General features: G+C 39.4%; 1 protein-coding gene across 5 annotated transcripts in view; it reads right to left on the bottom strand.

Moving 5' to 3' along the window:
* Positions 1-6041: 6041 nt before the first annotated feature.
* Positions 6042-25773, bottom strand: part of LOC131430584 (uncharacterized) — a 45046-nt gene continuing 25314 nt past the window's right edge. For 4 of the 5 annotated variants that reach the window (XM_058595677.1, XM_058595684.1, XM_058595671.1 and 1 more), the window contains 7 exons: positions 11234-11352; positions 10271-11168; positions 10093-10223; positions 9863-10034; positions 9406-9792; positions 9028-9346; positions 6042-8965 (listed from right to left, as the gene is read on the bottom strand). In XM_058595677.1, the coding sequence (XP_058451660.1) occupies positions 6295-8965; positions 9028-9346; positions 9406-9792; positions 9863-10034; positions 10093-10223; positions 10271-11168; positions 11234-11352 (4697 nt within the window). In that variant the 3' untranslated portion in view covers positions 6042-6294. The remainder of the gene's footprint in view (positions 8966-9027; positions 9347-9405; positions 9793-9862; positions 10035-10092; positions 10224-10270; positions 11169-11233; positions 11353-25773) is intronic. The other variant, XM_058595704.1, reaches the window with a different exon arrangement.

Below are 25773 nucleotides of genomic sequence, written 5' to 3'. Positions count from 1 at the left end.
CAAAATTCGGTTCCTGAGTTCAGCTTTGAAATTCAGTTCTAGAATCCAGGAATCTTGCTCCTGACTTCAGTTACACTTCTAGAGTTGTGAAACTACGTTCTAAAACCAAATTCGTGAACTGCATTCTGGAACTGAATTCTGAATTTGGAATGCATTTTAAAACTGAATTCCAGATATACAACTGAATTTTGGTCCTGGATTTCGGTTTGAAGTTCAAGAACTTCTGGTTTAGAACTCAGTTTCAGAATTATGAACTTGAATTCCGGATAGTAATTTCTAGTCTGAACCTCAACATTCGATTCCAGTTCCAGATCTCGGTTTCAAAATCCTGACTTAGAGTCAAGTTTAGAAATTCGGTTTCAACTTCAGAATCCTGGAACTCTATTCTGGGCTTGATTTCTAGATGAGAAACTGAATTTTAGATCTGAATTCTGGATATGAAAAAAAAAATCTGGTCTTGGATTCAGAAACTGAACTTCAGAACTGGACTCTAGAATCGGATTCTGGTCTGAACTGAACAAGTCAAGAATGAAGCGTAAGATTCATACGTTCCTCATTTATTAATATTTTAGAAATTGGAGTTATTGGTGGTTATCATACTACTGAAAGTTCTATCACATCTACGGTGACGCGGATAAAGAATTATGTTGATGCATTAAATAAAACAAGAGCTTTTGACTATTGAAATGAAAAATGAATGACTATTACGATAAAGCGCCCCTAAGCAAAGTAAGACATACTCACGTTAAAACACTTCATTAGTCTAACTTGGTTTTGTTTTTTTTTCTATGTTTACAGGAATACGCACTGGTTTTGAGAATGCGCCATCCTCCCCTAATATTACTCTGCTTATAAAATAATCATAGCAGGCGGAAAGGTGTTTTTTTCGAGTTTATACAGCAACTGTCTTGTTTTGCCTTTTAAGAAACTGGGAAGATGTTACAATCTCACTGTTCAGGAGACCACTTTCGACTAGGATGCAACCAACCTTTGTCAAGATCGAGTAGCTGAGCCTGGTGCGATCTTTGGTCGTATGATGACAATGAAGGGAGAAACGAGCATGCGCTTCTAATGTTAGGGACGATGAAAATACATCGTCTATCCTGAAGCAGGCGTCTAAAGCAGAAACGCGGTGTGTCATCAACCAAATTCAAGATGGTAGGCTCTATCATGAGGCTGGTAAGACGCTATAACAAACCGGAAACCAGCCAGTACCAGGAAAAAACTTGATTGGAAAAACTATCGATTAATAAAATAATCCTCAATACTGTCTGCAATACACCTAACCTGACTTTGACAGAATAATTTAATGGTGAATACAAAAAAAATAACGTGTTTAATCCACCTAGCATTGAGATGATACCTATTTTTATCAATCCGCATGTGTTTTTTGCATGAATATTCTTCGGTGTTTAAGTTTTCATGACATTATTTTGATGACCCTCGTTTTAAGCGACGATTTGAGATTTTAATCACTCATTACTCTGTAATGTCGAAACTGCAAATCGGATCGAATTTGAATCTAGAAGTGTGATAATCGATTAAACATGCCATGATATGTAAGTTCCACTCTAGAGTTTACGGTAATTTAAGGTACTTCCAGAGCCGGTATTCAGGAACCAGCATAACCCAAACCGATTCGTATGGCCATATGACGAATAAATTACAACAGTTTTGAGTTCAACTTTGAAGCTTTTCGGGATTGTCATCTTCTATATCGGTTTGAATTTTAAAAATTCATCATCATGTTATTCGAGAACCGGAAGTCATAATTGGATAAAATAATTAATTTTTGTATATAAGTTTGTTTTAATTAAAATTTTTGTTTCTGAAATTTGATTAGGCTTTTTTTGAGAAAACGATTGAGCTTTGAGAAACGATTTTATACTGAAACCGGAATTCTAAAAGCGGTATGGCCGAAGTCAGATAAATTCACCTGAGTAGCTGTACACTTTACATTTGTTTCAAAACATTTGAAAATCAGTTAAGACATCTTTGAGAGATCATAGCACGAATTAAATTTTTAGGTGCCTTCTGATCGACAACTGAATACCACTAAAACTGAAAAAAGTTAATTTTTTTATCGACTATCCAAATCTGCTAACCCGATAAACCTGATTAAATTATGTGGAATAGACATTTTTATACAATCCCCGAAACCGGAAGTTGGATCTGACTGAAAAGCAAGATGTTTTATAGAACTTTGAAACTTTTCATTTGAATCTTAGATGATTCTTAGATTTCATTTGCATCTTAGATCGGTTCAGCCATCTTCAAGAAAAATGAGTTACACAATTTTGATTTCGTTTCACATATCATCCTGTAGTTCCGAAACCAGAGGTCGGAACCAAACATAATGCAGGAACTTTGTTTGGGAGCATATGACTTTTCGTATGAATCTGAATTTGTAGAAAAGAAATTTTCCGAGAAAATTAATTGAAGTTATTTGTCACACACGCATTTGCTGATCTCGACGAACTGATTCGAATGGTATATGGATGTTATGTTGTTCCAGCATTTATTGCTGTAAGTAGTTTAAAACAAAATAATTAAAAAAAATTCTGCCATCATCTGGTTTATATATCTCATATTCGAACGATTATGATACACAATCCTTTTGGTTCTTAGAAACAATTGTATGTAACAGTATAAAAAATCGTGTTTTCCGTTGCTCCCAAGCATTTCTTTGTCATACAGCGCTAAAAACTCCTACTGCTGGAATAGGGGGAAAAGTCGCTTACAGAAAAATTTCGATATCTCCGTTAAAAATGGACGGATTTTAACAATCTATGGCTTGTTGGATAGGTATTACCGTGCGGAATCTAAGTCTGAAAACATATTCTGTTTTCAAGGTCAATTGTGCAGATACTGTCAAAAAACTGAAAATTTTGACATAAAACTTTGTATAACTCAAAAAGTAAACATCCGATCTCAAAACCATTCAATAGCGTTTTGGGTGACGGGGAGACCTTTCATTTGCGACTAGTTTGATGAAAATCGGTCCAGCCATCTCTGAGATCTCGACCTCTTAGTTGACAACACACATACGGACACACACACATACACACACACACAGACATTTGCTCAGTTCGTCGAGCTGAATCGATTGGTATATGTCATTCGGCCCTCCGGGCCTCGGAAAAATTTTCGAAAGTTTGAGCGAATTCTATACCTATTTTTTATATATATAAAAATAGGTAAAAAGGTTTTCGAAAAGGACGATCAACTACAGATTAAATGTTCGTCCTTCGACAAACTGTTGAAAATTTCTCTGAGAAGAAACTGTGTAGTTATCATTTGTTTGTAGTTATTTAGGGGCATTTCGTTCTTTTGACACGTTAGTATAGACATGGCACTTTGGTGCTATCAGTGTAAATGCAAATAGCATTAATGTTACGTTTACGTAAAATAGGTATCTGTTTGTAGATTTCATAGTAACAACTTTTCAATGAAACGTAACGAATTACAGAAGAATATGCTGGAACACGGCTTTGTGTTGAAGCTAACTAGACTGATCTGTACGACGATTGACGGATCAAATTAAAGTTCTAGAAGATGGGATTCGAAGAACCGGTTTGCTGAAATAATGAAAGCATTATTAATAATTTTCACACGTTTTTCAGTTTTGTGAACTTCCGTAATATTATAACCGTTGATCGTAGAGCTGTGGAAGAGTCTTTCGTAACGTTCTGAAAGAAAGTTACGAAGTTAATAGGATTATCCAAAAACTCTACCACAATAAAGTTCATGCTAGCGATGAAATGTAAATCAAGCGAGTACGGAAATAATCTTTCTATCAACACACGAACTTGAAAGATTTTACAGAAATAAAAAAAAATGTTTTTCTTAGCATTTATTTTCCTCAAGTACGTTCCTTTACACTTTTGCAATATGTTTAAATTTCTCACTCACGCTCAGTTTCGGACATTTTAGTTGACTCCTGCCATCAAGGTTTTCTGCAAGCTTCTCTTCTCTGGTTTCATAAGCTTTTGTCCACTTCTGCTTAAAGTTTGGAACCGATTTTTATTCTTCTCTCATTTATCGACTATCGGTCTTCATTATTTCTCACAATTTCTCGATCGGTCGAAGCTCTGGGCAGCTGTGATAAGTAATATCACGAGAAACCACAATGCTTTTTTTTCTCATAGCATACCTTCGCCACTGTTAAGTAATGGCAAGATGCCAAACCAAGCAAAAACTGAGTATTATGAACATGCTATGCTATAACTGAGAATAACGAAGGAACTCATAGGTGTAGTTTTTGCCGCACGTGCAGATGGCTTGCCTACCGAGATACGTTTTGTCTATCTTCTGTTCTTTAAGCTTTAGACTCCATGATGTTACAAAAATATTTCCAAACACGCTCTAAAACAAAAACGATCACAGTGGGCTGGCCATGCAGCATCAATGCTGGAAGTGAGAATAGTTTAGCATAGAACCTGCAAGAGGATCTCGAAATCGCTGGATATATACAATTAAGGAAGGTGAGAGTGCCGAAGATTGTGTGTTTTTAAAAAACACAATTCATACGATAATGTTCAAGAAATTGATTGTGTTCTATTGAAATTGCAATTTTCGTAATTTCACGTTCACGAATTGGCTTGGACTAGTCGCAAATAATTAAATGATAGTTAATTAATTTGTAGAACCTTTACTCGATATAAATCTCAAACATATTTTCAAATGAGGCTCAGTTTATTTTCTTTGAAGAAATTTAAATTCGTCATTAGATCAGTACAAACATGTTAACAGTCTACCATTATTTATGTAACGGCATATTGCTGAATTCCAGACCATGAAATAACGGATAAATTGGCCAAATTTGCTGCCTGTCATAGAAAAGTTTAACGAAGGTTAAGGCTTTTTACTATAAATTTTACAACATAATCAGTAATAATATCTACAGTATTTTGCTCACGTAATTTCTCAAGAAAACGCTAAGAAGGTGCCTGTAATCACCTCGAAATTATTACGCTCCATTGTAAAACCTTCATAATCCATCAAAACAACGAATATCAGAAACGATAAACCGGTCGGATTTATTGGGAGACCGGTAGAAAAAAAAAATAATGACGCTCCCGTTTCAGTGTTTTCGACCCTCGTCGTCCCCTCCAAAAAAAAAACCTATCATATCGCAGTTAGCGCAGCACCAGTAACAGTCCCACCATACCCACGGTATTTCGTCACCCAGCCGAATACCGATCAGTTTCACATCGAACGACACAGCAAGCGGTGCAGGATGTGAGAAAGAAGGGCACCTCTGTTCGTTATCTTATCTTGGGTGAATTACAACCAAGTAAGCTGAGCGTTATTTTTTTCTCATATTTACCTATAGGTTGAATTCAGTTCAACCAAAAACCGTAGCCTGTTGCGATTGAAAAGCTACGCTTGGTACGATGAGCGATGTGAATCATGACTGGGTTGTATGTTGCTAGGAGCAACCAACCAAACCAGTAAGCAAAGCATCCCTAGATCGGAACTCGAAATCAATAAACAACGGAAAACGCAAAATCTGACCTGATTCGGTTAACTATTTCTCGAACGTTATTAGGAAGGATCAATGTTTGACTTCCACGAACTAGAAACGTCGTAATTCAACATCGCCGCGCTTTCTTGATCAACATTGATTAAACTGTGCAGCGACCTGATAACGACTTGATTTGAACTTTATGGCTGGATGGTAAGCCAAAATAAAAAAAAAATTGGTACCATTTCGAAATGTTTGTTCTATTATACCAAGTTTCATTTCGCTGTGTTTTTTCTCGCTGGAGGGTTTTGATACTTCGATGAGTGACAACGATGATAAAACCGAGTTCTTAGTATGTGTCGACAGCTCGAATGACTTCACGTCAAGCAAACAGGTATCCAGCAAATGGGAAGTGGACTTGATTGCAGGTTGATTCGCGCGTTTGTTTGAGTAATTGATAAGAAATTGATTGACGAAACTATTGTAAAGGGGAATCAAGCACGTTTCTTCTGGTTGGAAACTTCCAACCGCACTTCAATGATTTTTTCTTTCTTTTCTTTCAAGATGCATTACGTAAGTGACATTCAGAATTCATTATATTTATTCAGATCTATGATACAAACATTTTACCAATTGACGACAGCAGACGATGTGTACGGCATCCTCTGAATATTGCATCGATCATCGTGTAATTTTAATGGATCATGAGAGTCTCTTGTACTCAAAACATTTACATCAATATGGCTTATCCAAAATTTGAGAGAGAAAAAAAGTATCTCGCTTGGTAATACTACATTGTTTTCTTCCAACCGATAGCGAATGATGCGTCACTGCGAACCTTTTCGTTCCGGTTCCAAAAAACCCAAACTACGGCTCTTCTTCAATTCATCACTTCGTTCGTTGCTCTTGCGGAATCGATTGCAAATCGCCTGTACACTTCCCGACTTCTTCAGGACCTCTCTCGTGCCCTCTTCTCGGCCACTGCCGTCACCGGTCCGACCATGACCGAGATTCTGCTCACTGCCCATCTTCATCGCTTCTCCACTGATATCCACCATCAAACTCTGCCGACAGAGCGTGGAAATCGTTTGCATTTTGCTTAGATCCTTGCTGCTCCGTCTGAGCTTAACCTTCCTCAGCTTAGAAGCCAGATTGGATAATCCAAACCGACTGCTGTGAACACTTGTGTTCCTGGAGGAAACTTCATCGCATCCACCTCCCGTACTAAGTGCTCCCGAAGAATCTCTTGGCAGTGATTCGTATAAGCTTTCCTGTTGACTATTCTCTCCTTCCGTTGTTGTACCATCAATCACTCCTGCGCTAGAACTCTTCATCAACAGCGCATCATCAATACTGTTTGCACTGGCCATACTAATCTGGCTGATTCGATTGTTCCAAATCTGTTGGCGTTGTCCATCGGTCCTCGATACTCCTGTTGGGTTCTGCAGGAACTCCTCCTTTGCTTTCTTCAACTTCAGCGCTCGTTGACTCATCTGTGCCATTCCCTTGTCCTCTTCCAGCGGAGTTGTCGGTGCCGATTGCGAACTACTCTGTGTTGAATATTTTCGCCGCAGCGCCAACCGCGGACTTGGAGGTTTCCCTTCACACACCACCTCTTCTCCGGGAACAGATCGACACCTCGATTGTTTCTCCTTGGAAAATTTTCTAACCGCTCCCAGCCCAGTCCCCTTCGGAGACTCCGTTCGTTTCTTGTACAACCGTTCTTTCTTCAATGTTTCCATTTTCTTTATACTCTCCTGTTCCATCTCCTTCCGCTCTTTACGTGATAAGGTATCCTTTCTCCGTAAACTATCGTACGCGAGAAACGTCATTTCCGGCCCATCACCGTTGTCCTTTTCGTTGCTGATGCTTTTAACCTTAGACCGATTGGAATCCATCATTCCCGTACTCGAAGACTTTATCACCTTGTTGGTAGCGGGTGCTGAATCGCTAATCTCACAGCTCTTCTGGTCTGTCTCCAGTTGTTTCAGCGACTTCCGCAAACTTCCCGCGCTAGCCGATTTAGACAGTTGAATACTTTCCTGGTACCTTTTGGTCTGAGTTTTAACCCTTCGATCAAGAACCGGTGACCTCCACGCTACGGGAGAACACGACCCGGAACTGTGCGGAGAGTTACCGGAACGTTCGGACGATAGCCGTTGATTGTATTTGGCCACCATCAGTCGTATGTTCGGTGACAATTCTTTGGCGGGAGCATTCTTCAGTAGTTCCAACCGTCGCTGGGTACTCGGTGATTGTGGAAGAGGTGGCAAATTGGTTACGATCTTTGGTTCGCTTCTCGAATGTTCGATTTGATCATTTCGATCGGACGGGCAAGATGACTCAATATCACGGCTTATGACTCCAGTACTAGCCAGTGAAGATCCTCCGTTATTCGTTGATTCACCATCGATGGTCGTGAATATTTTCCGTTTGGTTTTGACCAGCACATTCGCGGTACAGTTTATCGAGTTGGAGCTACCTTGATTGTCCAGCAGTTCTACACAGGTTTCCGTTGGAGATATCAGAACATCTTCGGTGACGCTAACCGATGGAGACGGCGGGACAGGCTTTTCCGGGGGTTCCGACTTTTGGGCAGGTTTAATCTTCAGAACATACACTATGTCATCCGCTGGCTGTTGATGAAGCTTTTCCATTGAATCCGAAGGTTTTTTCGCTCGGCTTGTCTTGCGTTTTGTCTTTCTCGGAACATCCAGCACATAGTTGGCAGGACTTTCGTCACTATCGCTCTCCGTTTTACTGTTTTGTCGAGAACCCATCCGTTTGATTCGGGTTTTTTTCCTCGATCCGTTACTCAAATTGCGTGCTACTTTCTTACTATCCCGTTCGAGGGATCGTTCTTCCGTTACACTTCCTTCGACGTGGGTTGACGAGTCCGGAGACTGTGAGGTAAGTGGTACGGGATCCGACTCCGAACTTATTGGAAACTGTCGTGTTGGTACCTTTCCCGTGTCAATCGAGTTCACTTTGACAGCATTGCACACGAACGTGGGCGTCACGTTGATCGTGGCCATACTCCGAAGTCCATCTTCTGATCTCTGGATGGAACTGGTCGCTTGCACTACGTACGACGGAGTAATACTGATCTGTGGGATATTTTCATCATTTCGAGCTATGGCCGAGGCGTATTTCATGTAAGAATGCAGTGATTTCTTCAGATCCGCAACATACGAATTGATCAGTTGAACGTTTTCCAGAACTTCGCTAGCATGCTGTAGTGAACCGTCCTCAAAACGGTACAGGTGACGCAGAATATCCTGAGCAAGATCCTTCATGTAAGCGAAAAATGCAATACTATCACGGGAACCGGATTCCACGAATTCCGGCAAAGTTGCAATCAATGCTCTCAGAACAATTTTAAGTCTACGAACCTCGTCACGGTCGACGGAATCTTGCTCACGTAGTCGAATCAGTAGCTTTGTTGAATCTTTCAGGATTGTACCACTGCTACTGGAAGGCCGCGAACTGTAGTCAGGACTGCAATACAATTACAATATAGTTTAGACAACCAACGAAACTACGAAACTAACGGAACTCACTCTGTTTTATTTTGACTACCGGTGGAATCCGCAGCTGAACAAGTTGACGTTGCCGTTGCGAGTGAATCCGCTACTTCCAGTACATCTTCCTCGACTTCCACCAACACCGCACGTGGTTCCTCTCTCTCCACGGACATTTCTAGTTCCGGATTGGATGACACTCGACGATTGCTGATCGTGTCCTTGTCTGTGGTTTCTTTCCGCTCGTCGGCATCGTTCAGCGATAGACTGGAAGGTTGATGGGAAATCGACGGCGCCGATGGATTCGGCGAAATACTGTCCATCGACAGCGATCGGCCCAACCCGGGCGACTTCTCACCTATTGATTAGACCATGATCGTTAAAATTTCCTTCCCAAATACGCTACGGATTACTCACGCTTCGCCTCAAACGCATTTCCACTGTTTTCGACAACCACCGGAGCATAGCCCGGATGGAGTAAAGCTATAGTCGAAGCTTCCGGACCAATGCCTTTTGCCTTTTCCCATTCGAACAACCGACGGGTGAACTTCCTCGAAATGCCTTCGAACTTGATGAATCCTTTCGTGGTCTGAACAACCAGTTCCTTCTTGGGTGCATCCGTAGTGACAAGTGCCTTCAGCTTCGAAAGTCCTTCTCCCTTGTGCTCTTCCGTGGGTTTCGCTTTCTTTGCCGTTGCTCCCGTAGATTTACTGTGCTGACGTTTCATCGACGATTCGCTCAGTGACGATGCTTGTGTGCTGTAGGATGGAACCTTGTTCGCTGCCTTCATCTGTTTCCACTCAGCTGAAATGATTCGATCCTTCAATTATGCTGCACTAGTCCCTATGCTATTTTGTGAGATGGCAACACTTACACAGCTTTTTCTGAAAATCTTCCGGAAGGTCTTTTGCATTCGGTAGCTGCGTCAATCCCTGTCCTTCTAGTTTGAGATGACCTGTTTTCCACAGCTGCCAATCGGTGGCCGGTCTTTTCTTCACATCCAATGGAGAATCTTTCGACGGTCCGGGTTTTGGTTGGGGCTGATGCTATGAGAAAAACAAACAGACGTTGAAAATAAAACCTGCCGAAAATGCCGACCGTTACCTTGATTCGCCATTCGTCAAGTTTCTTCTTAAAATCCGGTGAAAGATTCTCCTCCACGATTGGTGCGTGCTGCTCCCGCTTCGGACTAGGCGGCGTATCGTCCCGCAGGTATTGATTTACTAGAAGAATCACTTAAAACTATAATAATTTTTATATTCCTCACCGAGAAGAAACTTACTGGGACTGTTGGTCAGCAGGAGAGTGGCTGGCCGTAGTCGCTCCCACTCCTGCTGTTTGGCGTCGAACTCTCGCTGGAGCTTGTTTTGCAGTTCCATGTACCGCTGCTGAATCTCCTCCCGTTGTCGCAGAAGACTTTTCGTTTTCGGTGACGGTCTCCGATGGGGCGTGTTCTGATCGGATACGTCTTCGCTGGAAAAGTCTTCCAGTTCACCCTCGAAGAACTCGTATGCCTTCAACGGGCTCTCCGGAGCTGAGGTCTCATCACCGCCATAGCTTTTCCGTTGGGGTGAGCTTTTGGACACATCTCGCTGAGATCCCGGTGAAGAAAGGGACTGATCGGCGGAGGCGTCCACGTCCAGAGCTTCCTGACGGAGACTTAGCGGTTTAGGAGGAGACTTTCGTGCTTTGGTACTAATACTGCTCTGTTTGGGATCTATCGGAAGTCCTTCAGGTACTGATTCGATTTCAGGTATATGTTTGCTCTTGCGGGAGCTTCTGCTGACGGTGGAATCCTTTCCGCTAGTGGCCGTTGTTCGTTCTGTGCTTCCGGTTCTGCCGAGCTTACTCTCCGACTTCCAATCGTTGTCGTCACTGGAAAAAGCAGCCGGCAGTGATCCACAGGGAGAATTCGGACAGCTGTTATTATCACCGGCCGGCAGTGCCAGGAACGTTGGCGTAGCATTCCTATGACCGGGAGAGGTCTGACTGGATGAGAAGGAGTCCGACCGATCTCGTTGCAGTTCATTCGCTTCCAACGAATCACACGGACTTGCCTCCCGACTACAACCGACGCTATTGGATGATTTGGTATTTTTTCGGGAGCCGTTCGATTTCAGTGATCCTCGGTGATTCTTCACGATTCCCTTCACCTTACTCCAAGCGGACTTGTTTTTGTTCTGTGGGAAGGAGAAAAAGATTCCCGGTTAGTTATGGTGATTATTAGGGAAAAAACACGGAATACCTTCTCCAACTGTCGAATGGGATCGATGATGACGTCGCCATCCAGAGACTTACTGCGTCGTGAATCTTCATCGTGCGATCGTGACTGATCGGTACTTTTCACCGAGTCGCGTTTGGTCGCTACAAGAAATAAAGAACAAGAGTTAGATTGAAAATCTATGGAAAAGGCTTTTAATTGTTAATGAAATTTGTATGATGAAAAGCTCAGGAATAATCTACCATTACGATATCCCATAAAAGACGTTGGCGACAGACATAAACGCGGATGAGATGTATGTAAAGGTTCACTTTGAGTATCTTCTTGGGCAACATTATTATGTGAGCAAGACTCTAGGAGTTATTCCCAGCAAATATAGGTTCTTTTTGCTTACAATATTTCTGATTTGGCAAGTGATTTGCAGTCGCGGAAAAAATACTCAAGTCAAGAAATGCTTTTGTGGTACCTTGTTTACAAGGTGGATCTTAACCGACTCTATTGCCCTCAAGAAAAAAGACTGGAGAAGTGACTTGAGGTACTCCATAGATGTAGAGATCTATGGAAGGAAAGTTGTTACCTCGCTTTAGTACCTATCAAAGAAGCCATAGCTTGTTCAAATTTCTCCACTTTTAACGGAAATATTGATATTTTTGTGGAGGAGACTTTCCCCATCTATCTCAGTATTAGGTAAAGCTTCTTCAATAGTTATGAAACAGAATACAATAAAAAATCCAGTTCAGGGGTCAGTTCCAAAGTTTTGGTTCGAAGTTCAGATCTAAAATTTTTTTTCAGAATCCAGATCTATAATTGAAAAATTTCTGAGGTATTTATGGTTATCTCACATTGTTGAAAATTTTGTCAGAAATTCTTGATCGTATTGCTGATGGCATCAAGAAAAAATTATTTTAAATTTTAAAAAGGCGCTCCATAGTAAAGTAAAAATCATCGATCAGAAAAAATCATAAACTAGTCTCACATGGTAAACAATCAGTTGTGAAAAGTTCACTGGCGAACATTCTCCTCGATTATGTATGTCCCTAGCCTTTGTATCTCTACGTTTTGCAGAATACATGGTGAATAAATTCGCCGATGAACAAAAACTGAACCTCAAGTGCTGTGATTGATCATAGCTATAATGACTAATAATAGTTATAATGATAATGAGAACATTAATGAAATATTACCCAATTTAACTGGAATATCATAGGTAGAAGCGCAGATTATCGCTATGCCATTTCAAACGCTGTGCCTGCTGTGCGTTCGACATATGCAAAATTCTGCGCTCCTGTTACTGAGCTGAGCTGAACTGAGCTGAAGTAGATTGCCCGTAGTTGCACTTCGTGATTGACCGAATGGGTAGAAATGTACAGTGAACCAAGACAATGAAGCTTGGGAGAAGCAAATCATTTTCACTGTACATACCCACTCACTCCTAACTTTTTATTAAATGATCAATAACGACGCTGGCTACGACCAAAGGCTGTGCTACTGAGGGAAAGGAAGGATTGTTAGTCCGATACTCGTTGTTTCTAGAGACCGCGGGTATCACTGTATTTCCACGAGCATCACGGGATAGGAGATTTGTTAGTAGGGAGGGAAAGAGATCCGGATATGTTTTGGTAAACAATATGATTTCAACAAAACCTGATGTTCGGTACTCAGGAGAAATATAATAAGTAAGAAATATATAAATTATCTGCAAGGAACGATCCCACCAGTATCCTTTTTCTTCTGCTCGCTCTGCTGTCAGACCTCCATAGAAATCCGACAACACCGACAATGACATGCAGACGGCGCTTCGATCGACACACACTCAAAATAACTATTTCAATCAAATTTTTAACTATACGTATCAAACATCACATCGAAATTATACTTTTTTGAGAGCAGCACCAGGACACCGCATCGCACTCCCAGTGATGCCAACTCACCCTCGCAAAATTCTGCGCTCCTGTTACTTTAAAAAAATTAAATTCATAATAAATAGTGTCCTATTGGGTTTAATAGTGCATGAGTGTAAATCAACCCGCCTTTCGTCGCTATAATCACTATTTGGAATGTGGAAAATAATATTCTATTTCATATTGACCACCCCTCGTGTATAGAGAATTCTCAGTTACGAATTTATTCAGCAGATATTTTTTTATTGATGAAAATATAATAATTAAGTCTTGCACGAACCACTTCGGTGTCGAACTGTGGAAATTCAGCATCGAAATATCATCCCTTTCGAGTATATCTTTAATTTCTGTGGATGAAAATTCGTCTTTGGTTTCACTGACACAAAAGATCACTAGTGAACTTCGGGGTTTTGAGTTTTGTGTATGCTTGTTCCATGATCTCGGAATCTCGGAAGTGATTTTTTCAATCACTGTGTTTCGTTAGAAAGTCCCTTGGATTGATTTTTCCGCAGATGATAATGTAATGAGCTTTTTCTGATCATGATTTTCCCAACAATGGACAACAAAAGATATTAGAAAGATGGTAGTAATTGTGAATTCAAAACAATTTCATAATTATATTGATTTAAACTGCCCACAGCAAAAATTACTTACTTCTTACACTCATATACCATTCGAATCGGTTCATCGAGATCAGCACTGTGTGTGTGTGTGTGTGTGTGTGTGTGTGTGTGTGTGTGTGTGTGTGTGAGTGTGTGTGTGACAAAGAATAGCACTCAATTTTCTCGGCGGTGGCCTAATCGATTTTTACAAACTCATATGGAAGGTCCTATGCTCCCACACAAAGTTTCTGTATTTAATTTGGATCTGACTTCCGTTTCCAGATTTACAGGATATGTGTTAAAAATGATACTAATATCACTAACTTTCCTTAAAGATGGCCGAACCTGCAACTTAGATTCAAATGAAAGGTCTTAAAATCCCATGAAATAAATTCCTGATTGTTATTCAGGTCCGACATCCGGTTCCGGAGGTACGAGGGCTTGGTGTAAAAATGTCAATTTCAAGAGTATTTTTTTTACATATCTTAGGATGTCATGAGTAGTATTCGGTTTCAAAAACTTTAATTTTGAACGCACTCCGATTTTTCAAAGATGATTGATGACACTAATTAAAAAAAAATCGAACCAAATGAAATGGCTTGCAATCCCTGATAAATCTTTACCGATTTCGGCTACCGAATCGACTCGCAGTTCCGAAATTACAGAGTAATGAGTGATTGACATTCAAATCATCACTCAAAATGATGGAGCACAAAATTGCTAAATTCTTCTAAACTGGGTTCAAAACTGTTTCAATATTCAATTATACTGTTTGATGGTTAAGCGAACAGAATCATCTCACTGCTAGGTAGATTAGGCACGTATGAACTTAAATTAAAATGAAAGGACATAAAGTCCCATAGAAAATTTCTGAAATTTATTTGTATCCGACTTCCGGTTTCATAATTACAGAATGATCATCATAAAACATTTACAAGAGAAGCGAATTCATAAACTATGGTAAATAAATGTCTGAAACTTGTAGAACTCGTTTGTTGATGACCAAATAAATTAAACTTAGTTATATCGGTACCCGATTTCTGTTTCCAGAGGTACCCGATATAGAGAACAAAAACTCTTAAATGGAACGTTTCTCTGATTTCTCAGAGATGACTACACTTATTTCCCTAAACTGATTATTGTTAGCCCAATTTAAATGTGCCATTCAAACCGCCTGCTGTGTGTTCGAGACATATAAAATTCTGCGCTCCCGTTACTTAAATAAATTAAATTCGTGCTAAATAGTATTTTATTGTAATAATGTAATAATTAAATCTTTTTTTTGTGAACGGATTTTCCAATGACATGTCTTACAACCTTATAGGGTGAATGTATAATTTCATCTGGATCTGACTTCCAGCTCCGGTTTCATGTTAAAAATTTTAAGTCGTCGTATACAGTGATGTTGCGAAAATCGTAAAAACTCTTCGAAACTGTGTGAAGAGGTTCGTCTTCCGGTTCAACGATATTGTTTGAATACTCTTACAATGTTCCGGAATGAATATAACGAGTGAGATGTTAGAAATAAATTCAAGTTGACGACTTCCGGCTGACCGATATTCTCTAGAGCGGGAACTTTTCAAACAGATTTGTCGGACAACGATATTTCAATAACGATTCAATCATATTGTTTTAAAAGCTGTAGGAAATTGATATTTTCGTATCGAATTTGTCGAACAGATACCGGAAAACTACTACGGTTTAAGTCGTTTCGAAATACAAAGTGGCGACTTTCGTTTCAGCAACATTCTTTGAAATTCTTAGGAAACGGAACTTGTTATGAAGAGGTACGAAGCCAACGATGTCGTATTTTTAGTGGAGTCCTTATTAAACTCGACCCTGCTGGCCTCGGTTTAACAGTCGGCTTACACAATGATTGTATAGCCTTTCCATACGAGAAATACAAAAACCTGAAGCTAGTTCTCAGTTCGATATTCCGAAGGATGTTGGAAAGAAGAAATAATCGAAATTTGCAAAGAAGCTCGTGATCTAGCTGGCGGTTTGCGGAAGGGGTGAAATAAAATCTTATTTCGTCACTTCGGGAACAATCGAACAAACAATCAAATAACGTGAGAAGCGTCTGCATTGCAACAGAGAATTTGACTAAATCACAGTTAGATGCTCCGGATGATGTTCGAAAGAAAAAAATATAGAAATTTGCAAACAAAAAATCATGATCTAGTAGGCGATCTGCGAATGTGGTGTAGTAAACATCATTTTCATCGCTTCCAAAATAATCAACGGCGTGATTTGAATGGGAAAATGTCTACAAAACATGAAAATTTGAGTAAATCTCAATTAGATGTTCCGGAGGATTTTCGAAAGAAGAACTAATCAAACTTTGCAAAAAAATCATGATCTAGCAGGCGATTTGCGGATGTGGTGAAATAAACACCTCATTCGTCGCTTCCGGAATAATCAACGGTGCTATTTAAATGGGAAAATGTCTTGAGAAGCGTCTACAAAAACATGAAAGTTCGAGTAAATCTCAGTTCAATGTTCCGGAAATGTTCAAAACAAAAAATTATCGAATTGTTTTACGAGTTGATGCTTGAAAACAGTGTTTAAATATTCCAATATGTCGACCTCTGGATTAACGTAAGGGAATATAACATTTGAAGTTATTTCAAAATCCCTAGAACTGGGTATTCTTAGATCGAATTTGTTGAACAGACATCGGAAAACGACGTCAGAAGTTATTTCAGAATCCAAAATGGCAACTTCCGCTTCCACGATTTTGACAATATTTTTTCGATTTAAGAATATTTTTTGAAAACCCATAAAATATGAGTTCTTTCGAAAACGGTTAGCGAGTAAAGGACACATTTCACGTTTGCTCAAAATTAAATGAAACTTCCGTGTAGATTTTATCGCAAACAGCCACTTTGCATATTTTGTTTTTCCATAATAGAACCTAACCTTCTTCTGTTAAAATGTCTAATTTCTTTTTACATTTGTTTTTTTTTCGGCTCGTCAGTCCATTAGCAGGTTAAGTTGAACTGCTAATGCCACCTCGCCGATCAACATAATAAAGTGAATGCTATTTGCATTTCACTTATCATATTTTCATATCGTGACGTCTCAGATAAAAATAAAATTTACGACTTTATGGATCTGAAGGACTTTTTAATCGATTTTGTTCTAATGGATATAATTAAAAAATACCATAAGTTTAACATTTACAAAATTAGGCAAATTTTCGAATGAAAATATTGAAAAGAATACACTTAGAACAATTGAGTTTTAAAAATTTGAAGTCTATTTCCAAGGAAACACCATTTTGAATTTGGATGAAATTTGTCTCAAGATAAATAATTTTGCAAGATACATAATTTTGCAGAATAGATAATCAAGTGAATAAGGTTTTCTATCAAAAACTTTCCTTTATTCAAACTAATTTTGTTCCGTGTCTTTCTGTTGAAAATTACACGGAAATTAAGGTTTGGCCCTTTACAAAAGACAGTCTAGATTAATTATAGAAAAAGTATGCAGTGTTTCTTTTTGTGACATGGTCAACAAGTTCTGAAAATTCATTCAATTTGGAGAAAGTGTTGCCAACATTTGTACGAATTGGCGCAAAGTTTGTCAAATTACGGAAAACGTCACTCCAAGGCGTTGAAAAAACCAAAATGGCGACCTTCTGTTATTTAATTTACTAAGAAGACGGTAATCGATTCTCTATGAGTAGAGTTTTAAATTCAGCAAAGCGGCTTCCAGTTTATGAATGTTCTTTGAAAACCTTTACAGTTTGGATATTTTCGGATTGAACTTGGCAAGTAGACACCGGCAAACAAAGCACTACACTCAAGTCCTTTTCCATGCGGACATATTTTTTAGATCCGATTTCCTACAATCAACAGTTTTCAATTCATAACTATTTGAAGTCGACGTGGTTCCTTCTTCAGTACAAAAATAAATGGTTTGCCATACTGAAAACCTGTGCAAAGTTCATTCTAAATCGTAGTATGCTGAGTTTGATGACTCAAGTGTTCAAGTGCTGTTCTTAAATTTATTCCAGATCTACATCTTTACCTCATTACCGCTTAGATTGAAATTCTGAAAACATTTTGAATCCGATCAATACCGCTATTAGTATTCTTTCACAACACTCAATTCAAAGAACATCAGCTTAAAAAAAAACGAAATAAAGCAGGATAAAAGCGTTCGTTGTTGATAGCGTTGATGTAGCCAACAGCAACGCACACACATACACACACGGAGAATGTTTATGATTAAACATTTCACCTTTCGCGTCATGGCCTACTTAACACCATACCCTCGGCCTACTTCACTCTGTGCGAGAAATGATTATGTTGATCCGACAGAAATCGGTTTTTGTGCAAGGCCAACTGTGATATAGAAGAGTACAGGCTAGACAAAAACAGTAGCGGCTGCTTTGAGGGTAAGGTTCCTAACACCTATTTAATCAAAACAAAAAAAAATCCGTTAATTTGCCGCCAAAGTTTGAAGTGATTCGCCAGTAAAAAGCCGCTGTCTCCGTGCGGCACAATAAAAACGGATTGAAATCGAACCGATCCATCTGGTTCACTTTGAGAGTTTTTTTTTTATTTTTGTTGTTCCAAGTCAGACCAAAATCTACTCGAACCGATTTTCCAGGCTCGGATTTTTTCGAACTTTATGGTTTATTTACCCATTTACACTTAAAATGTTTGTCTGCGTATGGATGTGAGAATTTTTTCTTGCTGATTTTCCTGCTCTGGCATCACGGCTGTTTTCCGAGAGCTCTCTTCCACCATTTGGATAAATTTAGAGTTGCCGTTAGCTAAACAAGAGCGAGGAAATGAAACGATCTATACAACAGTTGTGACTCATATTGATGGCAACGCACAGCGGCCCAACCGATCTCACTTTCTCCGACTATGGAATATGCTTGAAAATGACACCATATACCTCCCGGCAAAATAGGGTCATCCTCGGCCAGCCGAGCGACGACGGCTTGTTTGCACTTCTGAAAGTCAATTTAGCATACTCACAAATCACCGGGCATCTTCCTTCGCGCACCCAGTCTTCATCACGTGCACATTCTCTTCGGTTCAATTTTGAAAAAAATATCAGCTCCGTTGAGATGAAAGTGAGGCTTTCAGTAGCGATAGAAAAAAAAATCATTTGTGGTTGATTTACGAAAGCTACTCTATTATACAGGGGACGACCGTGCGACACCCGGTGGGCGAGGTGGGGTCTTGTTGTCTAACAAATTTCCACGCCTTTCCCGCTGACAAAAGTTTCCGCATGAAAACTGAGCATTTGCACGGATTCACACAGCTAATAAATCACCATTCGTTGGCGATGGCGTAGACAGAAAGGAAAACTGAAATCAAAGCAGGCGCTGCGGGAAAAATTATTCGCTGTTAATTCGTTTTGTTGTCTATGAGAAGGAAATATTTTGTTGTTTTCTTTTATTTTTTGTTGTTTTCCGCTCCTCCCGTCCATCTTGAAGAGTCTACTGCGACGCGAGAATGATGGCGATTGGGCGATGCCCTGTTCAGTCGAAAAGTCAAGGTGAGAAAGTCTAGTGACATACGGCGGAATATGGGCAGTATAAAAATTTCTCCGTCGTCGGAAGACGTAATATTCTTTTGGACACGTGTGTGTGCGAACAGCAGTTGTTTGGTGACTGCGAGTGTGTTCGTGTGACACGTTGGATTTAACTTTTTGACTTACGCTGTGAACAGACTGTTTGTCGGAGACGATTCGTTCGTTCAATGTCACTCAAGCGACACATGAAGCGACTCTTGATATACCAAACATCACTTTTCTGATTTGATGCGTAAATCATGTGTGACTTTTACAGCTTTGAATACCTTTGTCAAGTTCGAAATGGTCTGAAGAGAGGGTGTATTCGCTAAAAACGGTAAACTGAACTGTAACTTTTTAACCACCTTTTATACTAAAATTAATTTTTAGCACTTTTTATATTGTAATTCCGGAACCGCCTAGATTTTTTCGTCGGTATGTTTCGTCGTTCGTCAAGTACTTGGTGTGGCTGGTGATCTATGGGGAGCTAGCTGGACATAACGATCGGCACCATCGATGGTAAAATATGTAAAGAAGAATGCCTCCACAATTGCCCATTATCCCTTCTCCGGTCCCACGAAGATGACGCTCTGTTTTGGCGGGGTCTGGCATCGTGCCATTGCGCGAAAGTGGTTATGGAGTGCCACAAAGCCAATGGTATGATTTTTTCAGTACAGTCCTATTAAACTCAACCCTGTTGGCCTCGATTTAGAAGTTGGTTTTCACAATGATTGTATAGCCTTTCCATACGAGAAATATAAAAACCTATAAATTTAATTATATCTCAGTTCGATGTTCCGGAGGATGTTCGAAAGAAGAAATAATCGAAATTTGCAAAAAGTTCATGATATAGCAGGCGAATCGTGGATGTAGTGCAATAAACACCTCCTTTAATTACTACCGGAACAATCAACGGTGCGATTTTAATGGAAAGGTGTCCTGAGAAGCGTCTACAAGAAACAGAAAACTTGATAAAATCTCAATTAGGTGTTCTGGAGGCTGTTCGAAAGAAAAAATTATCAAAATTTTCAAAAAAAAAATCATAACCTAGTAGGCGATTTGCGGATGTGGTGAAGTAAACACCTCCCTCGTCGCTTCCGGAATAATCAACGGTTTGATTTAAATGAGAAAGTTTATACAAAACATGAAAATTTGAGTAAATCTTAGTTCGATGTACCGAAGGATGTTCGAAACAAGAAATTATCAAAATTTGCTAAAGAAATTCATGATTTGTAGGCGATTTGCGGATGAGGTGACGTCTTGAGAAGCGTCTGCAAAAACCGGAATATTCTAATAAATCTCAGTTTGATGTTCCGAACGATGTTCGAAACAAGAAATTATCGAAATTTGTAAAGAAGTTCATGATCTAGCAGACGATTTGCGGATGCGGTGAAGTAAACACCTTCTTTATTGATTCCAGAATAGTCAACGGGGCGATTTAAATTTCTTGAGAAGCGTCTACAGGACTAAATCTCTATTAGATGTTCTGGAGGATGTTCGAAAAAAGAAATTATCAAAATTTGCAAAAAAAAATCATAATCTAGTAGGCAATCTGCGGATGTAGTGAAGTGAATACCTCATTTGTCGCTTCCGGAATAATCAACGGTGTGATTTTAATGGGAAAGTGTCTTGAGAAGCATCTACAAAAACATGAAAACTTGAGTAACTCTCAGTTAGATGTTCCGGAGGATGTTCCAAAGAAGAAATTATTAAAATATGCAAAGAAGTCATGATCTAGCAGGCAATTTGCAAATGTGGTGAAATAAACATCTGTTATATTACTGCAGGAAAAATCAACGATGCGATTTATAAGGAAAAGTATCTTGAGAAGTGTCTACAGAAAACAGAAAATTTTAGTTAAACTCAGTTAGATGTCCGAGCGATGTTCAAAAGGCATAAATATCTAAATTCGCAAATAGTTCCTGATTTGGCAGGCGATTCGAGAATGGGGTGAAATAAACAACTTTCTGATTACTTCAGGAGAACTCAACGATGCAATTTATATGGAAAAGTGCCTTGAGAAGCGTCTATAAAAACCTTAAAATTTGAGTAAATCTCAGTTCGATATTCGAATTTCGCAAAAAAGTTCCTGATTTGGCAGGCGATTCGCGGGTGTGGTGAAATGAACACCTTTATTCGTATCCGGAAAAATCAACGGTGCTATTTTCATAATAGAGTGTCTTCATAAGAAAGCACAAAGGATCAAATCTGTTTTGGCCAGATCTAGCATTCTGCCACTACGCTCGAAACGTGTCGGAGGGATACCGAAGCCAACGGAGTCATTTCTTTTTCAAAAGAGAACCCTCCAAATACATCGGAGCTTCATTCGGTTGAAAAATTCTGGGTAACTATAAAGATGGAATTTCGCACTAATATCCAATTTATTATAACAGTCCAGGAGTTGAAATCGGTATCACAAAATTTAATGTGTGGAGTAGAAAGATGGGAAACAAAATTGAGTAAATCGAATTTTATAACTTATAACTCATCAGTACCTCTTTATTAGTTGCTCAGGGTAGCGGAAATGGTGAACGCGTATGCACGGATTGCATAAAACCGCAAGTTCAAGTCCTGTCTCTGAGCGAATCTTTTTACAAAAGTTATGATTTCTGTAAGTTTCGCATCCATTTTTCTTCTCTAATATATGTTTCCACTCAGTCATTGCAATACTGAACTCATTAGTAGTTTTGCAAATTTCAAGAATATCCGATAATCGGTTTAAATTTGGTGAGTGAATATGTGTTCGAATACACCCAGTAGCACTTGCCGCACGTAGTGCTAGGGTGCTAAATTCAGCTAAAACTGCGTCTCGTTTTCGAGATACTTGCTCCGGCTGATTTGCCCGATAATCGTACTCATCGTGATCTACAATTGACTGCTCGTCTGGCCGCATCCTCAAATAGCTTGCCAAACGTAGCACTTTTTAACGAGTTTTCCCATTGTTTTCTTCCTTATCTCCTCAAGAACGACGACAACAGCTTCAAATACGTTCGTTTGCCAACATCTGATCAGTTTTCTGCTTTTTTTTTCAAATCAATATATGACTCGATATAGTTCAGCTTGTTGTGGGACCAAAAAAAAAAAGATTTCTAGTGGAATCGACTTGAAGAAAACATTTATTGTTTCATGTTCATGTTCAGAGATAACGTTTTGCTTACTCGCCACGTTTTTAAGAAACGTTTTTTTAGTCAAGCGTGAGTTCTCAAGCGTCAATCAATAGAATAATTCTCAAATGCCCCTTCCCGGTGAACGATAGAGAGAAATTTTTGGTGAATAGTATTTTATTGAGTTGTTTTTTAGAACATTTTCAGGCTAGATCAATAGAAGAGCAGTTCTACAAATCTGAGAAGTATTATTGATTCGAGTCAAAACTTTTTTGCCGTTTAGAAGTATTCGCATTGTCTAGGTAGAACGTGTAAATTTATTTGTAGAGCTTAAGTTACTGAATTTGACTATCCAATCGCACAATTACAATACTAAGAAGTATATTATTTGATTAATCGGCTAAGTGCTACTTATTGACACTTGAGCACTTTGACTCAAGTGTCAATAAGTAGAATAATTCTCAAGTGCTCCTACCCGGCGAACAACGGAGAGAATTGATCGGTGAATGTTATTTTATAGAGTTTTTTTTCAGCATTTCCAGGCTAGATCAATAGAAGAGCAGTTCTACAAATTGGAGAAGTGTTACTGATTCGAGTTTCATAACTGGTAAATACATTATTGCCGGTTTAAATAATTCTCATTATCTAAGTAGAACGTGTAAATTTACTTGTAGAGCTTATATCGCTGAATTTAATCGTCCAATCGCACAATTACAATTCTAATAACTATATTCTTTGATTCATCGGCTAAGTGTTTCGAAGTACTCAAGTGTCAATGAGTAAAATAACTCTCAAATGCCCCTACCCGGCGAACGACGGAGAGAATTGATCGGTGAATGTTAGGTTTCTAGAGTTGAAAATTGCAAAAAATATGCACTAAATTTTCTCAGAGATGGAACCGATTTCCACAAAGTTGTATTCAATTAAAAGGTCTTGTAATGCCGCTATTGAATTTTATCCGGACTCGATCTTCGACTTATTAAAAACTACAAAACGGAATACACTTCATTTTTTTCAGAGATGACTAAACAGACTTTAACAAACTTGAGCACTAATAAAAGTCTTATGGTCTCTTAAAATGTTATTGAATTTAATCCGGATCTGACTTCTGGAGTCGGAGTTACAAATTGATATGTGCAAAAAAAATACTAAAAATATGTACTCAATTTTCTCAATAGTCTGACAGAATCGAGTTTAACGACCTTGTATTCGAATAAAAGGACTTACAATGCCATAGAACACTATTTAATTTTATCTGGATCTAACTTCCGGATCCGCAACTAAAGGCTGATTAGAAGAAAAATTGTCTAAAAAAGTTGATGGTTAAACGAAACAACATCAGAGATGGCTGAACCGATTTCTACAAAATTAGGCTCAAATGAAAAATCTTGTATGTTATGTTGCTTTTGAATTTTATCCGGATGAGACTTTCAGCCCCTGGAATAACAAAGTAATATGTATTTAAAATTACAAGCCATCAAAAATTTGGCCCAAAACTGGGAGAACACCCCCATTTTCATGACAATATGAGTGATGATTCCTCCAAATCAGCCGTGAAAAATTGAAGCGAAAGTACTTATTTCAACTTGAAATTTTTCTTTGAACATAAGACTAAAACAATTCGGATTCCTGGAACCTAGCGGTAACCAATACAAACGGTTCCCAACCGAAGCCGCAACATGCGGCCAAGCGTTGTCGTGATGTAATATTACGAACTCGAGTCTCTGTCGGTAGTGACGAACATTATTTCCAAGTGTTTTCGATAAAGAGGAACATTATTCGTCGAAAAGATTCTGCTCGACCATCAATAACCAAGAACTTCAAATTTACAATTTACAATTCAAGCCGAAAAATCAACTTTAGCTCATTTGTGTGACGGAAGACCATCGGTGACTTGATCCATTCGACGAAATAACCTTTTCAATCCATCAGGTGGACTCTGACAGTTTGTTTTGTTCATAATTGCAACAAGTTATACGAAGCATTGCAATACGGAGGCCAATCCTCATCAGGATCACTGACACCGTAACACCCTAGAGAGACAGGCTGGCATCGAAATTGTTTTCTAGCTCTTGTTGGGTTGGCAAACGTTGAATATGAATCCAAAAGCCGCATTATTCTCTCGCCCAATCGCGTTGGCTCTTTAAATAGCAGCCGCGCAAGGCATGAACGGCGGACGCATCAGGTCGTGGATGGTAATAAATCCAATTTATCTAAAATTAATTCTCACTCTGTTCGGCCAAAGAGCAACAGGCAAATGCTGCTGCCGCCGCGGTCAAATCTAGCTCACTTCTGACGTAGAAAATCACCTCGCGGGGCTTTGCCAAAGCGCGCTGCGGTCAGCGGGTCATGCCCCGCCCGCTTCTAGATTGCAGCCTGGTTCCTCGTCTACTACCAACTACTAAACTAGCGACCGCGCGTCTCCTCCGTTGACGTCTTTTGTTCCGTGTGCCATCGGATTTTGAAAATAAACACGCGTTCAAATCGAATGTTTCAATAACAATAAAACGAATCATTCGCTTTCACATTTTCCATAGACTGCAGCTTGCACGGTGAGCACAGAGAAAAAACACTACATTTTAGCACGATCACGCTTCGCACACTCGTGATACTCGCGTTCACCGGTCAATCTAGTTGGCTGTGTGTCATATAAACACACAGGGCGTCCGAGCGAGCAAAACCACAAAAAAAATACACAAATCAAAATGGAGGAGCGTGGTTTTTTTTTGTTCTTGCGCTTTCTAGCAGATAACGAAGCATAACCCAACATGATAAACTGATAGAAGCAGCGCGCGTTTCGACGTCAGAGTCGGTAGAGAACGAATCCCTGGTAGCATTCAGGCATGCATCTGAATACAATGTTTTTTTGAACGGGCATTTCGAGTACGAGTCGATGACGCACATTCACGGCACAGTTCCACTTTGACTTCACCGTTTTTGCCGCCGACAGAGCAAACGTGAGGAATGGTAACGAAAAACTGATTGGTTGTGTTCTGGCACATTGAAGATGGGAAATTTGAAGCATGGCCAAAAAAACAAAAACAAATTCGTCAAGGTATTAAACATGCTCACAGCTCTCAGGAGATTTACTTTCCCAAATGACAAGTAGGTGCCAACCGAAGAAGTAGGCCTAGGAAGTCCGTGACAAATCGCACAACGTGATTATTCTATTCGCATATTTCACATATTTGCTTCCAACACGTTTAAAATTAGAATGGAGATGGGCCTCGTTTGATTGAACAAAGCCTACTATAATTGTATTCATATTCTCACATCAAGCGGGCAAAATGACAAACGATATCAACGCGGTAAAAAGCGATAAACAATCGAATCACAAACGTTTCAAATTTTCGTTCGATCTTGCCCGATTGTCCAGATGTTTCATGTTCTCCAGCTAATTATAATTCCCCATCGGAAAGGAA

This window comes from Malaya genurostris, chromosome 1, assembly GCF_030247185.1.
Source record: "Malaya genurostris strain Urasoe2022 chromosome 1, Malgen_1.1, whole genome shotgun sequence".
Lineage (NCBI taxonomy): Eukaryota > Metazoa > Arthropoda > Insecta > Diptera > Culicidae > Malaya > Malaya genurostris.
Note: the sequence above shows the minus strand (reverse complement) of the source record. Positions and strands in the feature narration are given on the sequence as shown.